Source organism: Equus caballus, chromosome 16 (genome assembly GCF_041296265.1).
Source record: "Equus caballus isolate H_3958 breed thoroughbred chromosome 16, TB-T2T, whole genome shotgun sequence".
Classification (NCBI taxonomy): domain Eukaryota; kingdom Metazoa; phylum Chordata; class Mammalia; order Perissodactyla; family Equidae; genus Equus; species Equus caballus.
The window spans coordinates 59,075,182-59,088,982 of NC_091699.1; the positions used below are offsets into that span (position 1 = coordinate 59,075,182).

At 45.0% G+C, this 13,801-nt stretch overlaps 1 protein-coding gene across 2 annotated transcripts in view; it reads right to left on the reverse strand.

Annotated features, from left to right (window-relative positions):
• The window catches only part of ITGA9 (integrin subunit alpha 9), a 331,203-nt gene that overhangs the window by 285,438 nt on the left and 31,964 nt on the right, over positions 1–13,801 (reverse strand). For both annotated transcript variants that reach the window (XM_001489074.5, XM_070237987.1), the window contains exon 5: positions 4,591–4,658. In XM_001489074.5, the coding sequence (XP_001489124.4) occupies positions 4,591–4,658 (68 nt within the window). The remainder of the gene's footprint in view (positions 1–4,590; positions 4,659–13,801) is intronic.

The window sequence follows — 13,801 nt, forward strand, 5'->3', positions numbered from 1 at the left end:
GTGGAATTCCATCCATAAGCAGTGTGGGCCTTTTCCCAGCATGCATTTATTAGCAGAACCTCTGGAGGTACAGGGATATCTGGGCATGCCTGAGAGAAGCCGCGGGCTTTTCTCTGCACACTCCAAGTGGGCGCGAGCAGTGGGGCAGAAGAGTGATCAGGATCTACAACAGAAGTCTCGCAGAACAGAGTTCTGCCCAGATGTCTCCAGGTTTCCACAGTGGTGCTCCAACGTTGGCTTGGTTGGTCCACCAACCGTTGGCAGGGTCTTCTCTTGCTGGCTAGGAGTATCTATCACCTCTGTTATCCTAGGCTACAAAAATAAATGCAGTTCCCAGGAAACTCTCCCTTTATCCTCAATGATGGGCTAAAACTCATGTGGTATCCATAACTCAAACAGCTTTGATAACCCCAGGGTCACCGACCTTCAGGTCAAGCAGGCACCCTGGCCCAGAGTACTTTGGGCCAAAATGGCCATGCCCGGAAGGCCATAGAAGCACATCCAACTTGGGAGGCAGCTGCCTGCCCTGTGCAGGGACAGCGCAGCCCACAGCAAAGGCAAGCCCAAGTGACAAGGTCAGCCAGAGGGCAGAGGAGGAGGGCAGTACTGCTTGACCCTTTTGACCACATTTCCCACTCAGCCTCCAACAGCTGAAGTTCCAGAAACGAGCGAGGCTGCGAGTTCAAAGACCTCCTGTTTAGGAAGGCCAAGAGCCTGGGAACTGAAGCAGAGGCCAAAGCCCAGAGCAGCCAGGAGACCACGTGACCAAGTCAGAGGACTGAGCCTCCCACTTGCTGCCATCCCCTGCCCATCCATGCCCCTCAGCCCCACTGTTGATGCTCCAGCCAGCACATGCTGACGCACCATGGTTCCTTTGGGCTGTGGATCCCAGAGCCTGGAGTTTCCATATGTCCTCTCATCTCCCCAGTCACCTTGAGCTTGCATACCCACCTGAGTCTCCCCTCCACACTCCTGCCCTTCCCGCTCCTCTGACCAAGCCCTCCTTCCACCCAGCCCCAATGCTCTTGTCTTCCTTGCCTTTCCACATAGCGAGACCACAGTGACACCCCCTCCCTGGCAACTCTTTCTCTCCCTTTCTTCTCCATCAACATCTCTGATAAGTTCCTATTTCTGTGACGAATCTACTTTCTCCTCTCAGTGTCTAAAAGAGGCACTCTCCACCCCTCCCCCAACACACACCCCTGCTGGCCCCACACTAAACACACCCAGTCCCCTCAGCGAGTTATCAGCAATGGCCAAATCTAAGTTTCTAACTCAGACTGAGCTCCAGTCCCTATATGCAAATATCTTCTAAAAACATCCATGAGTGTCCTGCCCATCACCTCACACTGCCCATGTCTAAATCTGACCCATCAGTTTACCTCTCCCAGTGGATTCTTTCCTGTGCAGCCCCCTTACTACCAGGGCACCACCATTCCCCAGAACCCTGGCTCAAAGCCTCCTTCCTTTACACCAGTCCTCTGGCCACCCAGCCATTGGTACTGCCTTCATATTCTCCAACTTCCCCCATCACTTTTATTCCTAAAGCGTCCCCCTAGCCTGACTTGTTGCTTTGTGGCTAGACCATCACAGCCTCCTTCCTGGCCTCCCTCCAGGCTCTCCCACTTCCAGACTCCTAGGCATATGCAGCCCAAACGGCCTTTCTTACAGCACTGCCATCCACCGCGTCCCTCACCTGCTTGCGAACTCACAGTGATTCCCTGTGGCCTACTGGTTGAGTCATACTTTATAGACCTTCCTGGAGGAACAACAGCCATAGAAGTTACACAATCTAGATGCTTACTGAGATGAAAGAAGAGAGTGAACTTGGCATAAGGCAGGATGGTATTTCAAATCACTGGGGATAGAAAGAACTGCTTAACAAACCAGTATCAGAACAATCAACTATACAGTTAGGAAAACAATGGAGTTTGTTTTTACCATATAAGGATTGCAAAAATAAATCCAAGATGGATTAAACATACGTATTTTTTTAATCTATAAAAGTGCTAGAAGAAAATATAAGTGGATATTTCATATTCTTAGGATGGAGATGATCTTCCTAAGAGAGAGGTCTAGAATCCAGAAAGAGAAAGACTGATAGATTTGACCAATATAAATGTTCAATGTCAGTACAATAAAAATACTATAAGCAAACGTAAAAGACTGATGAAAAAACTTCGCAACACGTAAGAGATAAGAGATTAGTGTTGAAAATACAAGTTCCTAAAAATCAGTAAAACAATTTTATAAAAAATAGAACAGACTAAGAACATAGACAGGAAATTTCCAGAAAAATACATACAAATGGCCAACACTAAACTGCATTAATAATTAGGTAAAAGGACATTAAAATGAGGTATCTTTTTTTAATGACAAAAATTAAAAGTGTTGGTGAGAGAACAAAGGGACAGTGACACACAACTGAGGGGAACATCAATTGGTAAACATTTATGAAGTCCAATTTGCCAGCATGTACCAAAATTTAAATTTTGGATAGCTTTTGACCCAGCAACACCTCTACTATGCAACTGTCCTAAAGAAATGTGCACTTGTGCACAAGACGCCACGCATGGGGACCTCGAGTACAAGGCTGCCAGTAGGAGTCTGGCATGCTTGTGCAGCAGCTGCAAGTCTCTGTGGTTGGAAGCAGTGAGTTGGGGAAGGCCAGGTAACAGGCGAGGCTGGAAAGTTTAGGAGGCCATGGGGAGGAGCGTGGATTTTATTGTAAGTGTGATGAGAAGACACCAGAAGGTTCTGAGCAAAGGAGCACCACAATATTCTCCTTGTTTCTAAAAGTTGGTTATGGCTGCTGTGTGGGAACAATCTGTTGGGAGGTGAGGCAGGAAGCGGGAAGTCAGGACAGCTCTGCAGTGGACCAGGAGGAGGACATCTGCACCTTAGATCTGGGGTGGGGGTAGAGGCGGAGAGAATGGATGTCTTTGCGATAGGTTTTAAGGGCATAGAAAGTGGGACCTGCTGATGGTTTGGATGTAGGAGAGTGAGTAAGAGAAGAATCTTTTCATTTTTGGCCTGAACAGCTAGGAAGATTGGTGGTGCCATCCACATGGCTTAGCATGGAACTCTGTGTGGAGCAGACTGTCATAAAAACGACAGTGAATGGATACAGTAAGAATTACTGAAGGTAAGGAATGGGAGGTTGGGAGGGAAGCATCTCATATTTATTGGTTTGAGAGAGAAAGATAATAAAATTTCTGACTTTTCCACCTTTTCCATTTTGCTTTCTAGATTAGACACTATATTACCAACTGTCTATTTTTTTTCTTCAAATTTAAATAGCAGTTTCAGAAATTAAGGTGGGCAGTTTTGCTCCTCATCAGAAGGGGTGCTCTTCAGAAAGCTGTGGAAACCACTGGGTGTTATTGGTCCTTTCTCTCCCTCAATGTCTCGTCCCCTGCTGCAGCTTTGGGTTGTCCTGGAGTGAGTGAAGGAGAGAAGATGTCAGAAAGCCAGGCCCACGGGCCAAGACACAGAGTTTGGATTTCCATCCATCATGTGATGGGAAGTCACAGAGTCAGAAGGGCAGGGTTTGATTTTGAAAGATTCCTCAGGCTGGTGAGCAGAAAACTCGAGGTGAGGGTTGAGAACGGATGCAGACTGAGGTGATGAAAACGTCCTGCCACTAGACAGAGGTGATGGTTGCACAACACGGTGAATGTACTAAACACCACTGAATTGTTTGCTTCAAAACGGCTATTAAAATGGTGAATTTTATGTCGTGTGTATTTTACTACAATAAAAAAAATGGATGCAGGAATATCAACTCAAGGCCAGTACATCCTCTGGAGATGACAGTAGCTTTTCTAGAAGGCTGATGGTGGTGGGAATTAAAGCTGCCATATTTGGGATATGTTTTGGAGGTTAAAACAACAGGATTTCAGATGAATTAGAAGTAAAAAGTACTTTTTTGTTTTGGCCTAAGTAACCAGATGGATGATGATCCTAGCATGAAACTTTGCACATGGCAGACACTCATAAAAATATTTGAGAAATGAGGAGTTGATGCAAAGGGTAAACTTACAGTGGGGAAGACTCACATAAGAAAACAGCCTCTAAAAACATACCACCAGCCAAAGGTCATGGAATGGCTGCATAGGTACATACGCATTTAAGTCTACGGTCCTTCAGAATTTGGGAAAGGGGATGGTTGAAGCCGTGCATAAAAATCAAGTCTCTCCACTAAGGAGAGAGGAATGATAGGAGGTGATGCTTAATGTATCTTCACAACTGCCAACGAGACACAAACTTGACTGAGCGCTGCCTCACATACACCACCTTTAATCAATTCCCTCCACGGGTCTCAGAGTCAAGCTGACTCCTAGAGAAACTGTCCAAATACGGGTATCCTCCAAATGAACCAGCCCACCCCCTCTTCCCAGTGGTCTCTGGCCAGCAGGTGCCCCCACCAGTTTCGATAACATTCCCTGGATGTGAGGACCAGGATCTACTCCCTCACGGCTGAGGAAGGTGGGGGCACAGGAAGACCCATCACAAGGGGCTATCACAGTCACAATCAGCAAGGAAATGAACCCCAAGAAGAGAAGAAATGCCCAAACAGCCAACACCCACCTCGGTGAAGAAACCTGCTATCCCAGCCTGGCAGGAGCCGTGTTCCTCTCCGTACTTCTTCTTGTACTCTAGAGGGGGAGGGAGGGGAAGAGAAGCAAACCACAGCCTCGTCAGTGTGTGCCAGTCGTGTGTGGAGCAGCCGAGCGTGCTGGCCAGTTCCCCATGTGCTGCTGCGGGCTGGGCCCAGGGACGCCATCCAGACTTGGGGCGTGGAAGGACAGTCTCAGGAATCCACCAGACCTCAAAAATCCAGGCTCTGGTGCCATCGGATTGTGAGACTGCCAAATGCCCCAGCGAACTTCCTGCATGCACGTAGGGAAAGAGGAGCAGCAGCCGTGGTAATTAAGTGGGAGGCTGGTGACAATTATTTCATTTACTTCAGGAAGGATGGACAGCCCCAGTAGGAAGGAGGAGCTGAAAACATGACCCAGAAATGGAATGATGTGGCCATCCCAGTGTGGAGTCCCCTGGAAGACGATCAAGCCTCCCAAAAAGACACTCCATACAGCTGGAGGCAATATGCTGTCTACCATTCAACCAGAAGCCAGCCATCAAAGCCCATGGCTGCAGGAAGAGAGGATGCCGCTGGACCTGCCCCAGCACACAGTTACGCTATCACTGATGACGTATGGTGATGCTACTCACTGACTCCTTCATCTTCCTTGTGTGGAAGGAAAAGAGGAGATCTCTCCAGGTCAAAAGGAAACTAATGGATAAGTTCTCTGCCTCCACCACTCCCTCAGTTCCAACACTCCGATCTGACAAAGGGGGCGTTCTATTGCTGCTGTTTTATTTTTACGTTGGCAAGGAAGAGGGTTTGGAATGTCCTAAGCACTGCGTTAGCTGCCCCCACTCACATCATTTCATTGATCCCTCATCCCTAGGAACCCATATTGCCATTTGTTAACAGGTAAAACTCTAGAGGCTCAGAAAGGTTAAGCGAATTGTTCAAGGTCACACAGCTAGTAAATGGCAAAGCCAGGATTCTATCCAAGCTGGGACTCAGATACTCACATTCTTTCACCTCTTTGGCCTAGCAAAGGTTTTGCAAAGTGAGTGATTACACAAAATTCGGGAAGTGACCAGCTGTTTAAAATAATTACATTGGTAAAGACAGAGATGGAGTGATGTTCAGCTCAGCTGACTCAAATTAATTACGTGTGAAACTGACATTGCTGGTCACAGGCTGGCAGCCATTCCTGGGCACCAGCAAAATAACCCAGGGAACCCCATGCCACTCCCTGGGCTCTTGGCAAGTCTCTGGTACCATTAAAGGCGATATACTTAATTTTGAAACACAAAATAAATAATACAAAAGAACAACAAAGCTGTGATTGCAACATATGCCACTTCCTGCAGTTCAGAGAGTCTACTAGAGGAGAAGGGGGAAAGGACCCTGGGGAAATATACAGAGTAATTCAGTTTCTAACAACACTCACCGCAGAGCCTGGTAACATTTTCCAGTAAGTGGCCATTAACCACTGCTAAATTACAACGGAATGTCAGTGGAGTTACTCCTCTTCCATGCGAGGGCTAAATCAGTTCCTCCCGCCTTGTCCTGTTATTACAAGGAGAACTCACAGGCCTGCCAGAAAGCAAGCCAATGACGAACGGAACTTGCTTGTTCTCTGCAAAATCTTGCACCAGGGTTGGGAGTGGGGCGTATGCAAAGTCATAAAGAGATCTTGCATCAAACTGTATGACAGCAAGAAATAAAAATAATAAATCCTACATCAAATAGCACAATAGCAAGAAGATCAAAATGTCCCAACCTGAACGAACAGTTCTATTAAATCTGGAAGTTCTGGCAAAAAGTATATCCATGCCACTGACTCTGGGGGTTAAATACCCAGCTGTAACTCTCAAACAAATGAAACATACAAAGGAAATTCAGACCCCATGAGCTGAATGGAACTACAGTGCAGGACACACCAGTTCAGCCTCATAAATTTATGACATGAATAGGAATTATGTGGGAATCACTCATATTTTAAAGAAAATAGTTTCAAGGTCTCTTTTGTGACAGGGACTCCAAAAATAGTAGATATGAAAACTTGTCTTTCCCCACCTCATCCCCAAACTGTGCTGGCAAGTTCTATGCAAGGAGCAGGACCCAGGGTTTCTGAGGTGGCCATTGCCACACTGGGAGCTGAGAGTACCCTACTCCTAGCCCCAGGCAACAGGCCTGCAAGGTGAAACCCTTTTACCAGGACCCCTGCCTCAGCCCCTGTCTTCCCTGGACACCCCATCAGAGGTCTGAGGGCCAGGGACACACAGGAAGCAGGCACCATCCCACTGGCTTTGACATTTCTGAAATCCCAGGGTCTATATTTGCCTTCTCAGGGTGCTCTAGAGCAAGGAATTAAACCACATGGGGCTCCTGGCTAGTATCCATAACTCCAGATTAGAGAACAGGCCATGTTCGACCTTCCAGAAACTTCTATGACTGTAATTAACTCCAACTTGGATAGGATCCAGTCCTAATGCTTCCACCCCCACCCCATCCCACCACACACACTTTGGGGGGCATTAGTGGCAACTCTAGTCTAGGAAGGCCCAACTGGTATGACTGGATTAGACACTTTCACATTCCAAGCCTTCCACAGCCTCCCAGAACCCCTTCCTCAGCTTCTCTGTCCAGGTGACTTTGCAGGTAAAGATAAATGATATACTCTCCCCATCACAAAATTTATTTGTTCATCACACAGTTTATTCAGCATCAAGATGAGTTTATTCCTCTCAGTGCCCTCAATACCAGCCCTATGCCAGCTACTCAATGTGCTAATGATGGTGTGCTGAGGGAAGAGGAGCACGCATGCTCCTCCGTGCACAGGCCTGAGGCCCAGGTGGAAATGTAAGAGGATCAGGCACACTCCTCCAGCCACTAAGCACCTGAACTCTCCAACCTGCTCACTTTGGACCTTTGTCCCTCCTGACCTTCCAGCAGTGCCTTTTGTCTTCCAACCCATCAGACTCCTGACGTCCACCTCAGCCTTGCTTGACAAGGAGTTGTGTTCTGGGCACCAGGAATCCTGGGGTTCTCCACCCAGTCCCACTGCTAACCCCAGAGACCTTAGGATGGTGGTGGGTGTGATCAGAGCAGGGCGAGGACCCACAGGATGGATTTTTCTGGGCTTTCCAAATCTAGATTGGCTGATTCTACATTAGGCAAGCCCATCTCCTCTTGGGCCTCAGGAGGAACTGGGTAGAATACTCAGATCCGGTTCTTCAATCCCTGCCCACATCCTGGCATGACCCTTCACTGACTGTCCTCAAATACCTGAGAAAAGCCACTGAGCCACAGATAGGACAGCCCACCCCGGAGACACAGGCCCAAGAAGTCACTGCGCCTGTGTCCAAGTCCAGGCCTCCTTATGCAAAGTGCTCTTCTTATAAAAGCCAAACCCTGCGAAGAACTCATGAGCAGCCTTTTCAAAGCTGTTCCTGATCAACCACATCTTGAGATGCAGCGCCATCGTACAATCATGGCCCCTGAACCCAAAGTTCTATGCCCAGTCCAGCCTGCACCTTTTTGGTAAGAAAGAAAAAAAATATATCACATTGTGCCAGCCTGCTGGATATTCAATAGTCCTGATTAAGTGAGAAGTGATCTAAGAAAGCACTTTGTAAAGTGAACAAGGCCACACAACGGGTAAGATGACACCTCAGGGTGCTGTGGTGATCGTTAGGGCCCAGGGTTGCACTTGGGGGCTTTCCCAAGAGACACCGGCCAGACACATGGACAATGGACCGCAGCACACTTCAGTTGTTTTCATTCTTTTGAGTGCTACTTCTGTGAGTTAAGGATGTCATGGTTATTTTAACCTGATTCCTTCTTCAAAAAGAAAAAATTATATAGAAAGGTCAAGCTGAGGTTTCTCTCTAATCCACTTTCCAAATGTCCACATCCAGGCCTAGGATACGGGTATGGGAGACTACCCTATGTACCATACCCATATCCTAAAAAACTTGATTGTGCTTGCCCAGCCCGGAGAAGGCAGGAAAGCCTCTGCCACAGAGCTATGAGAAGGGAGGTGGGTGTGGAGACTAGGGGCTGCCCCCCAGGTCACACACTCTCCCTCCATTGAGAAGTCCAGGAAGCACAGGGCGGAGGGACCAGGGTGGGACCTCCAGTCTCCTGTGTTCCCAGGGAGAATTTTTCCTCCACACAAAGGCTGTGGGCCCCACAGCGGGCTGCTTCTGGGCACGTCCACTCCGTCTGCAAATGCTCCAAGGATGTGGCCGGGCAGAGAGGGGACTGCAACGTGCTACTTCCCTCCCTCTTCACTGCGAAATGAAACATTGATCTGCCTCGAAGAAGAAGGGAGAATCAGGCTCCGCATCACAGCAGCTCAGAGATGCTGTAACAAACCTAACTCAGTTCAGCTGGGGGGAACCGAATCCGGGAAGCAAGAGAGATGGTTGAAGGAGAGGCCCTAGAGATCACTCAGGGGAGCTGGGAACAGATTGGAAAGCTCTGCCTTTCTGCCTTTCTGCGGTGGGTGGGTTTGAATTGGCCTGCTTCACGCATTTTGATTCATTAAGGTGTATGGCTCCTCCATTCTAAATATGGTCAAATTTTCCTTGGTTCAGCTGCTGGTTTTACTAAACCCTGTCTAAACAGAAGGCAATTCAGAGAGGAAAAAAATACCAGTTTCCAAATGTTCACAATCTGCAACTCAACGCATGGAGCTTACACTACTGAATTTTAATTCATTCAAGAACTAAAGTGGGTGGGGTCACTTCCTGCATCCTTCCCAAACTCTGGTGGGATAAAACCATCCCATGGGAAGATCAAGATATACATATGGCGTAACATATATTCTTCCCAATAATCTCTCTTTCAATAACCCATTTGAGAAAGCTTCATCTTTCAAAGCTAGTCTTTTTAACATATCAATTTTAAAATTGTTTTTCCATAGTTCCTTAGCTTGGCCATGAAATAAAATAGAGAAAAAAATACCTTTCCAGTCTTAAATTATTTTTGAATTTTTGCTCAATTTCTGAGTGAATACTAAATAACTGAAAATTAATTTAGGGGACAGGGAATTCGAGCAGATAAATCTCTAGTAATAAAAAGAGCATTTAAACATACAAAACTGAAGAGAGAACAAAACTACCCTCAGTTACAAGGCACCACAGTCTAATGGGGAAAAAAAAAGTAAATGATCTAAATAGCTAGGTTAGAGAGAGAGAACATTTTATCAAAATAATTGATAATTAAGCTATGGTCAACATTAAATGCAAATTGTATAAAGCCAAAACTTACAATTAAGTGAGAGAAAGAGGCTTTAAGAGGGGAAAAGATCTTTAGATAATATCTATAATTCTAACCCCATCCGTTCATTTCACAGATGAAGACACTATTGCTGAGAGAGAGCAGTTTTATTTAAAGCCACACAGCTAATTAGTCTAAGTTGGGACTAAAGAGCCAGGATCCTGATTTCCAATCTGCTTCTGCCACACCACCATGCTTCACAGAGCACATTTCCAGTGATGACATTCTTATCATTTAAAAAAAATGTTTTCCATCGATGGATGAATGGATAAACAAAATGTGGCATTTCATATAATGGAATATTATTCAGCCTTAAAAAGGAAGGAAATTCTGACACATGCCACAACATGGGTGAACCTTGAGGACATCATGTTAAGTGAAATAAGCCAGACACAAAAAGACAAACACTGGATGATTCTACTTACATGAGGCACCTAGAGTAGCCAAATTGATTGAGGCAAAGTAGAACGGTAGTTGCCAGGAAGAAGAGGGGAAGGGGAGTTTCTGTTTAATGGGTACCGAGTTTTAGTTTGGGATGATGACAAAGTTCTGGAGATTGGTGGTGGTGGCTGCACAAGGGTGTGAATGTACATAATACTACAAAACTGTACACTTAAAAATAGTTAAAACGGTAAATTTTATGTATTTTTCACAATAAAATTTTTTAATGTTTTGCAATCTTTAAATAGTTTCTTCTACCCAGAATCCAGTAACACATTTTTCCAACTCCCTACTTCAGAGGCAGAAGCAACTTCACAGGAAGCTAACAGTATAGATATATTCCACTTACTGTGTGTTATGGACTATGCTTGTGTCTTCCCAAAATCCATATGTTGAAACCATGCTCCCCAATGTGAAAGTATTAGGAGATGGGGCCTTGGGAGGCAATGACGATGAGACGAGATCCGGAGGGCAGAGCCCCCACGAATGAGATTAGTGCCCTTAAAAGTCCTGAGAGAGCTTGCTTCTCCCTGCTTTCTGCCATCTGAGGACACAGCAAGAAGCCTGCCATCTATGAACCATGAAGGGTCCTCACTGGACACCAAATCAGCCGGGGCCTTGATCTTGGACTTCCCAGCCTTCAGAACAATGAGAAAAAATGTTACGCGACCCCAGTCTATGGTATTTTTGTTATGCAGCCCTAAATGACCAAGACACTGTACATTGCATTATCTCTTGTCCCTCCAAAAGAAGGGACCCTGAACATGGGATAGTCACATTTCAGTGAGAACCCCAGCTCAGAACTGAGAATTCACTATGTGACCAAAGCTATGGACTTACAAAATAATAATCACTAAAACATTGACAGTCAAATCACTGTTCAGACATTAAAACCAAATACTTAGAGTAAGGAAAGATCCAAGACATAGAGCAGATCGGTCCCCCTGAAAATTTTATAAGGCTAAGGGGCCCCCGTCTGCCCCCTACACCTGCTGGGACGTACCTCTATTTTGTGTCTACAACTGCAAAACTGCAACATAGCTTGAAAAGTCTACAGCGTAGCATCCTAAAAACTTATAAAATAAAATTATGACATAAAAAAACAGGGGATTTTTCTCTGTGATGGGCTACAGTATCCCAGTAATCACACAGAAAACCAACATCTCAACAGAACAGGTAGTACAAAGAAATCTACTCTGAACTGAAAAGCCAGCAACCCTTCCTCTGCTAAATAAGCTTCTGATCTTCATCGACCGCCCTGAGGTTCAGTCTTCTCATCTGCACAATGGAGATAAGAATACTTACCCCAAAATAATGTGGTTACTCAGCAAGATCATCAATGTTAAGTACCAAGGACAACACTTGGCTCCCAGTAGGTGCTCGGTAAGTGTTAAGTGAATCTGAATGTTAGTTTCTCTGACAGGAACAAAACTCAAGACATCCATCATGCAGATATGCAACTTTAGAAGAGGTGATTCATAAAATTTGGACACTCATAAGGAAGATATTAGAAGATGCAGTTTAAGCAATCAATAATTCCATACAATGTATGGAAACACGTTTGGGATATAGAATATTATTTGTGCCCAAGATAAAAATTCTCGACACCAAAGGGAAAGCATGGCAGGGCTCCCTGAGAGGCACTGCCAGAGACCTGGCCTTCCTCCTCTGGCCCTGACTGTCTCCTCAGCACCCTCCCTCTCTCCTCCTCAGGGTCCCTCTCCGCCTTAACTGGCCATAATACTGAACTGCATTTGCTTTTTTAAAATTTGTTGTATTTACTTAAATGAGATAATGTTTATGAAAGCTCTTTGGAAACCATAAAATCCTATGTAAATGGAGAGTTCTTTATTTAATAAAAATTTTTAGGGCTTATGCTTAAATGTTTAAATGGATCAACTTAGCCTTTTATGGTTCTCTCCAAAACAAAACAAAAACACAACGAAACAAAACAACCTCAATTGCTTTTCATTTGTAAATGACTCTTGATTGATTTTGATCCCTTGCGGAGCAAGAGCCCTCAGCAATAGGGGGGAAAAAACCCTTCACAACTGAATGAGTGATCTATTTCCTTCTCTAGAAATGATCACTGTCTTGAGAGAGGCAAACACAATTAGGAATAAAGGGCCAGCCACCCCCTGATAATAAAGAAAGTGGTACAGAAATCTTTGGAATCAATGGGACGATTTTAAAGCGCAGTAAAATTTGATAAACTCAGACCCCAACAATTCCAAACTTGAGAACATTTAAACATGGCATGAATTAAACTTTAGTCTACAAAAAAGGGGAGAAGAGAGCTTATCAAGCAAGTAAATTGTGCAAATATGATCTTCAAAGGTATTTAAGAAATTATAATCTTTTCAAGGAGTCTGAAAATCATTTTAATAATACCCAGCTTTCTATCCTCCACTATCTGTTCATTACAGCAAGATCTGAGAGAGACCTTCTGAGAAGGTTTAAGAATACTATCAGAGTACTTAAAAGTCAATTAGAAAATTCACGTTTATTGAGTGTTGACTCTGAGCTGGGAACTGTGTTCGACACATTTCATACCTCAATTACCTCGTAAGTAGGGATTCATCACCTCATTTTATAGACAAGGGCTCTGAGGCTCAAAGGGTTTGACCAAAGTCACCCAGTCAGAAAGCAGGAGCTATGGGTTCAATCATAAGAATAAGTGAGTGGTGAAGCCAGATTCTGAAATTAGGTCCAATACACAATTGGGACCCTAATTGCATCTCTTTATCAGTGTTTTATCTGGAACACTTTTTGTTAATTTAGCTGAGTTTCTCCCAAATTATTCCTTATTAATGAGGTTTTTCTGTCACAATAAAAAGATGACTTGTTTCCAGCTTCACTCTGGCCAAGCTGCGGCTTCTTGTCTCAGTGGGCTCAAGGGCAAAGGATGAAAGAAATCTCTGTGCTTGATTTTATCAATGCGCTAACTTAACTTCTGGGACTCCTAAAATATCATGACTTGGTTAATAGAAACTAAGGTTTTATAGTGCCTGCTCTTTAATTTAAAAAGTTTTCCTCATATGCTGTCCCACTGAACCTCTCATTTTCTCACACGTTCTGACAAAACCAAACAACATACACTAGTAATGATGCTGTTCTCCTATCATATATAAACTAAAGGATTTGACTTAAGGGTATGCGCCATTAGTTTATTTTACTTTGTGTCCTAAATTCATTTTTGTTTCCCATTCCCTCTATATTTCCTGGTTCCAAACAGGATATTCTGATTGCATTTCCCACCCAACCAGAAACAGGAAGCACCTGAAAAGTCATGAGAAAAATGACCTTGTGCCAAACCAAAGACCAATTTTTTAAGAACTCAGAAGTTTGAGGGGCCGGCCCCATGGCCAGGTGGTTAAGTTTGTGAGCTCCGCTTCAGCAGCCCAGGGTTTCGCTGGTTCGGATCCTGGGCGTGGACATGGCACCGCGCATCAGGCCGCAGTGAGGTGGCGTCCTACGTGCCACAACTAGAAG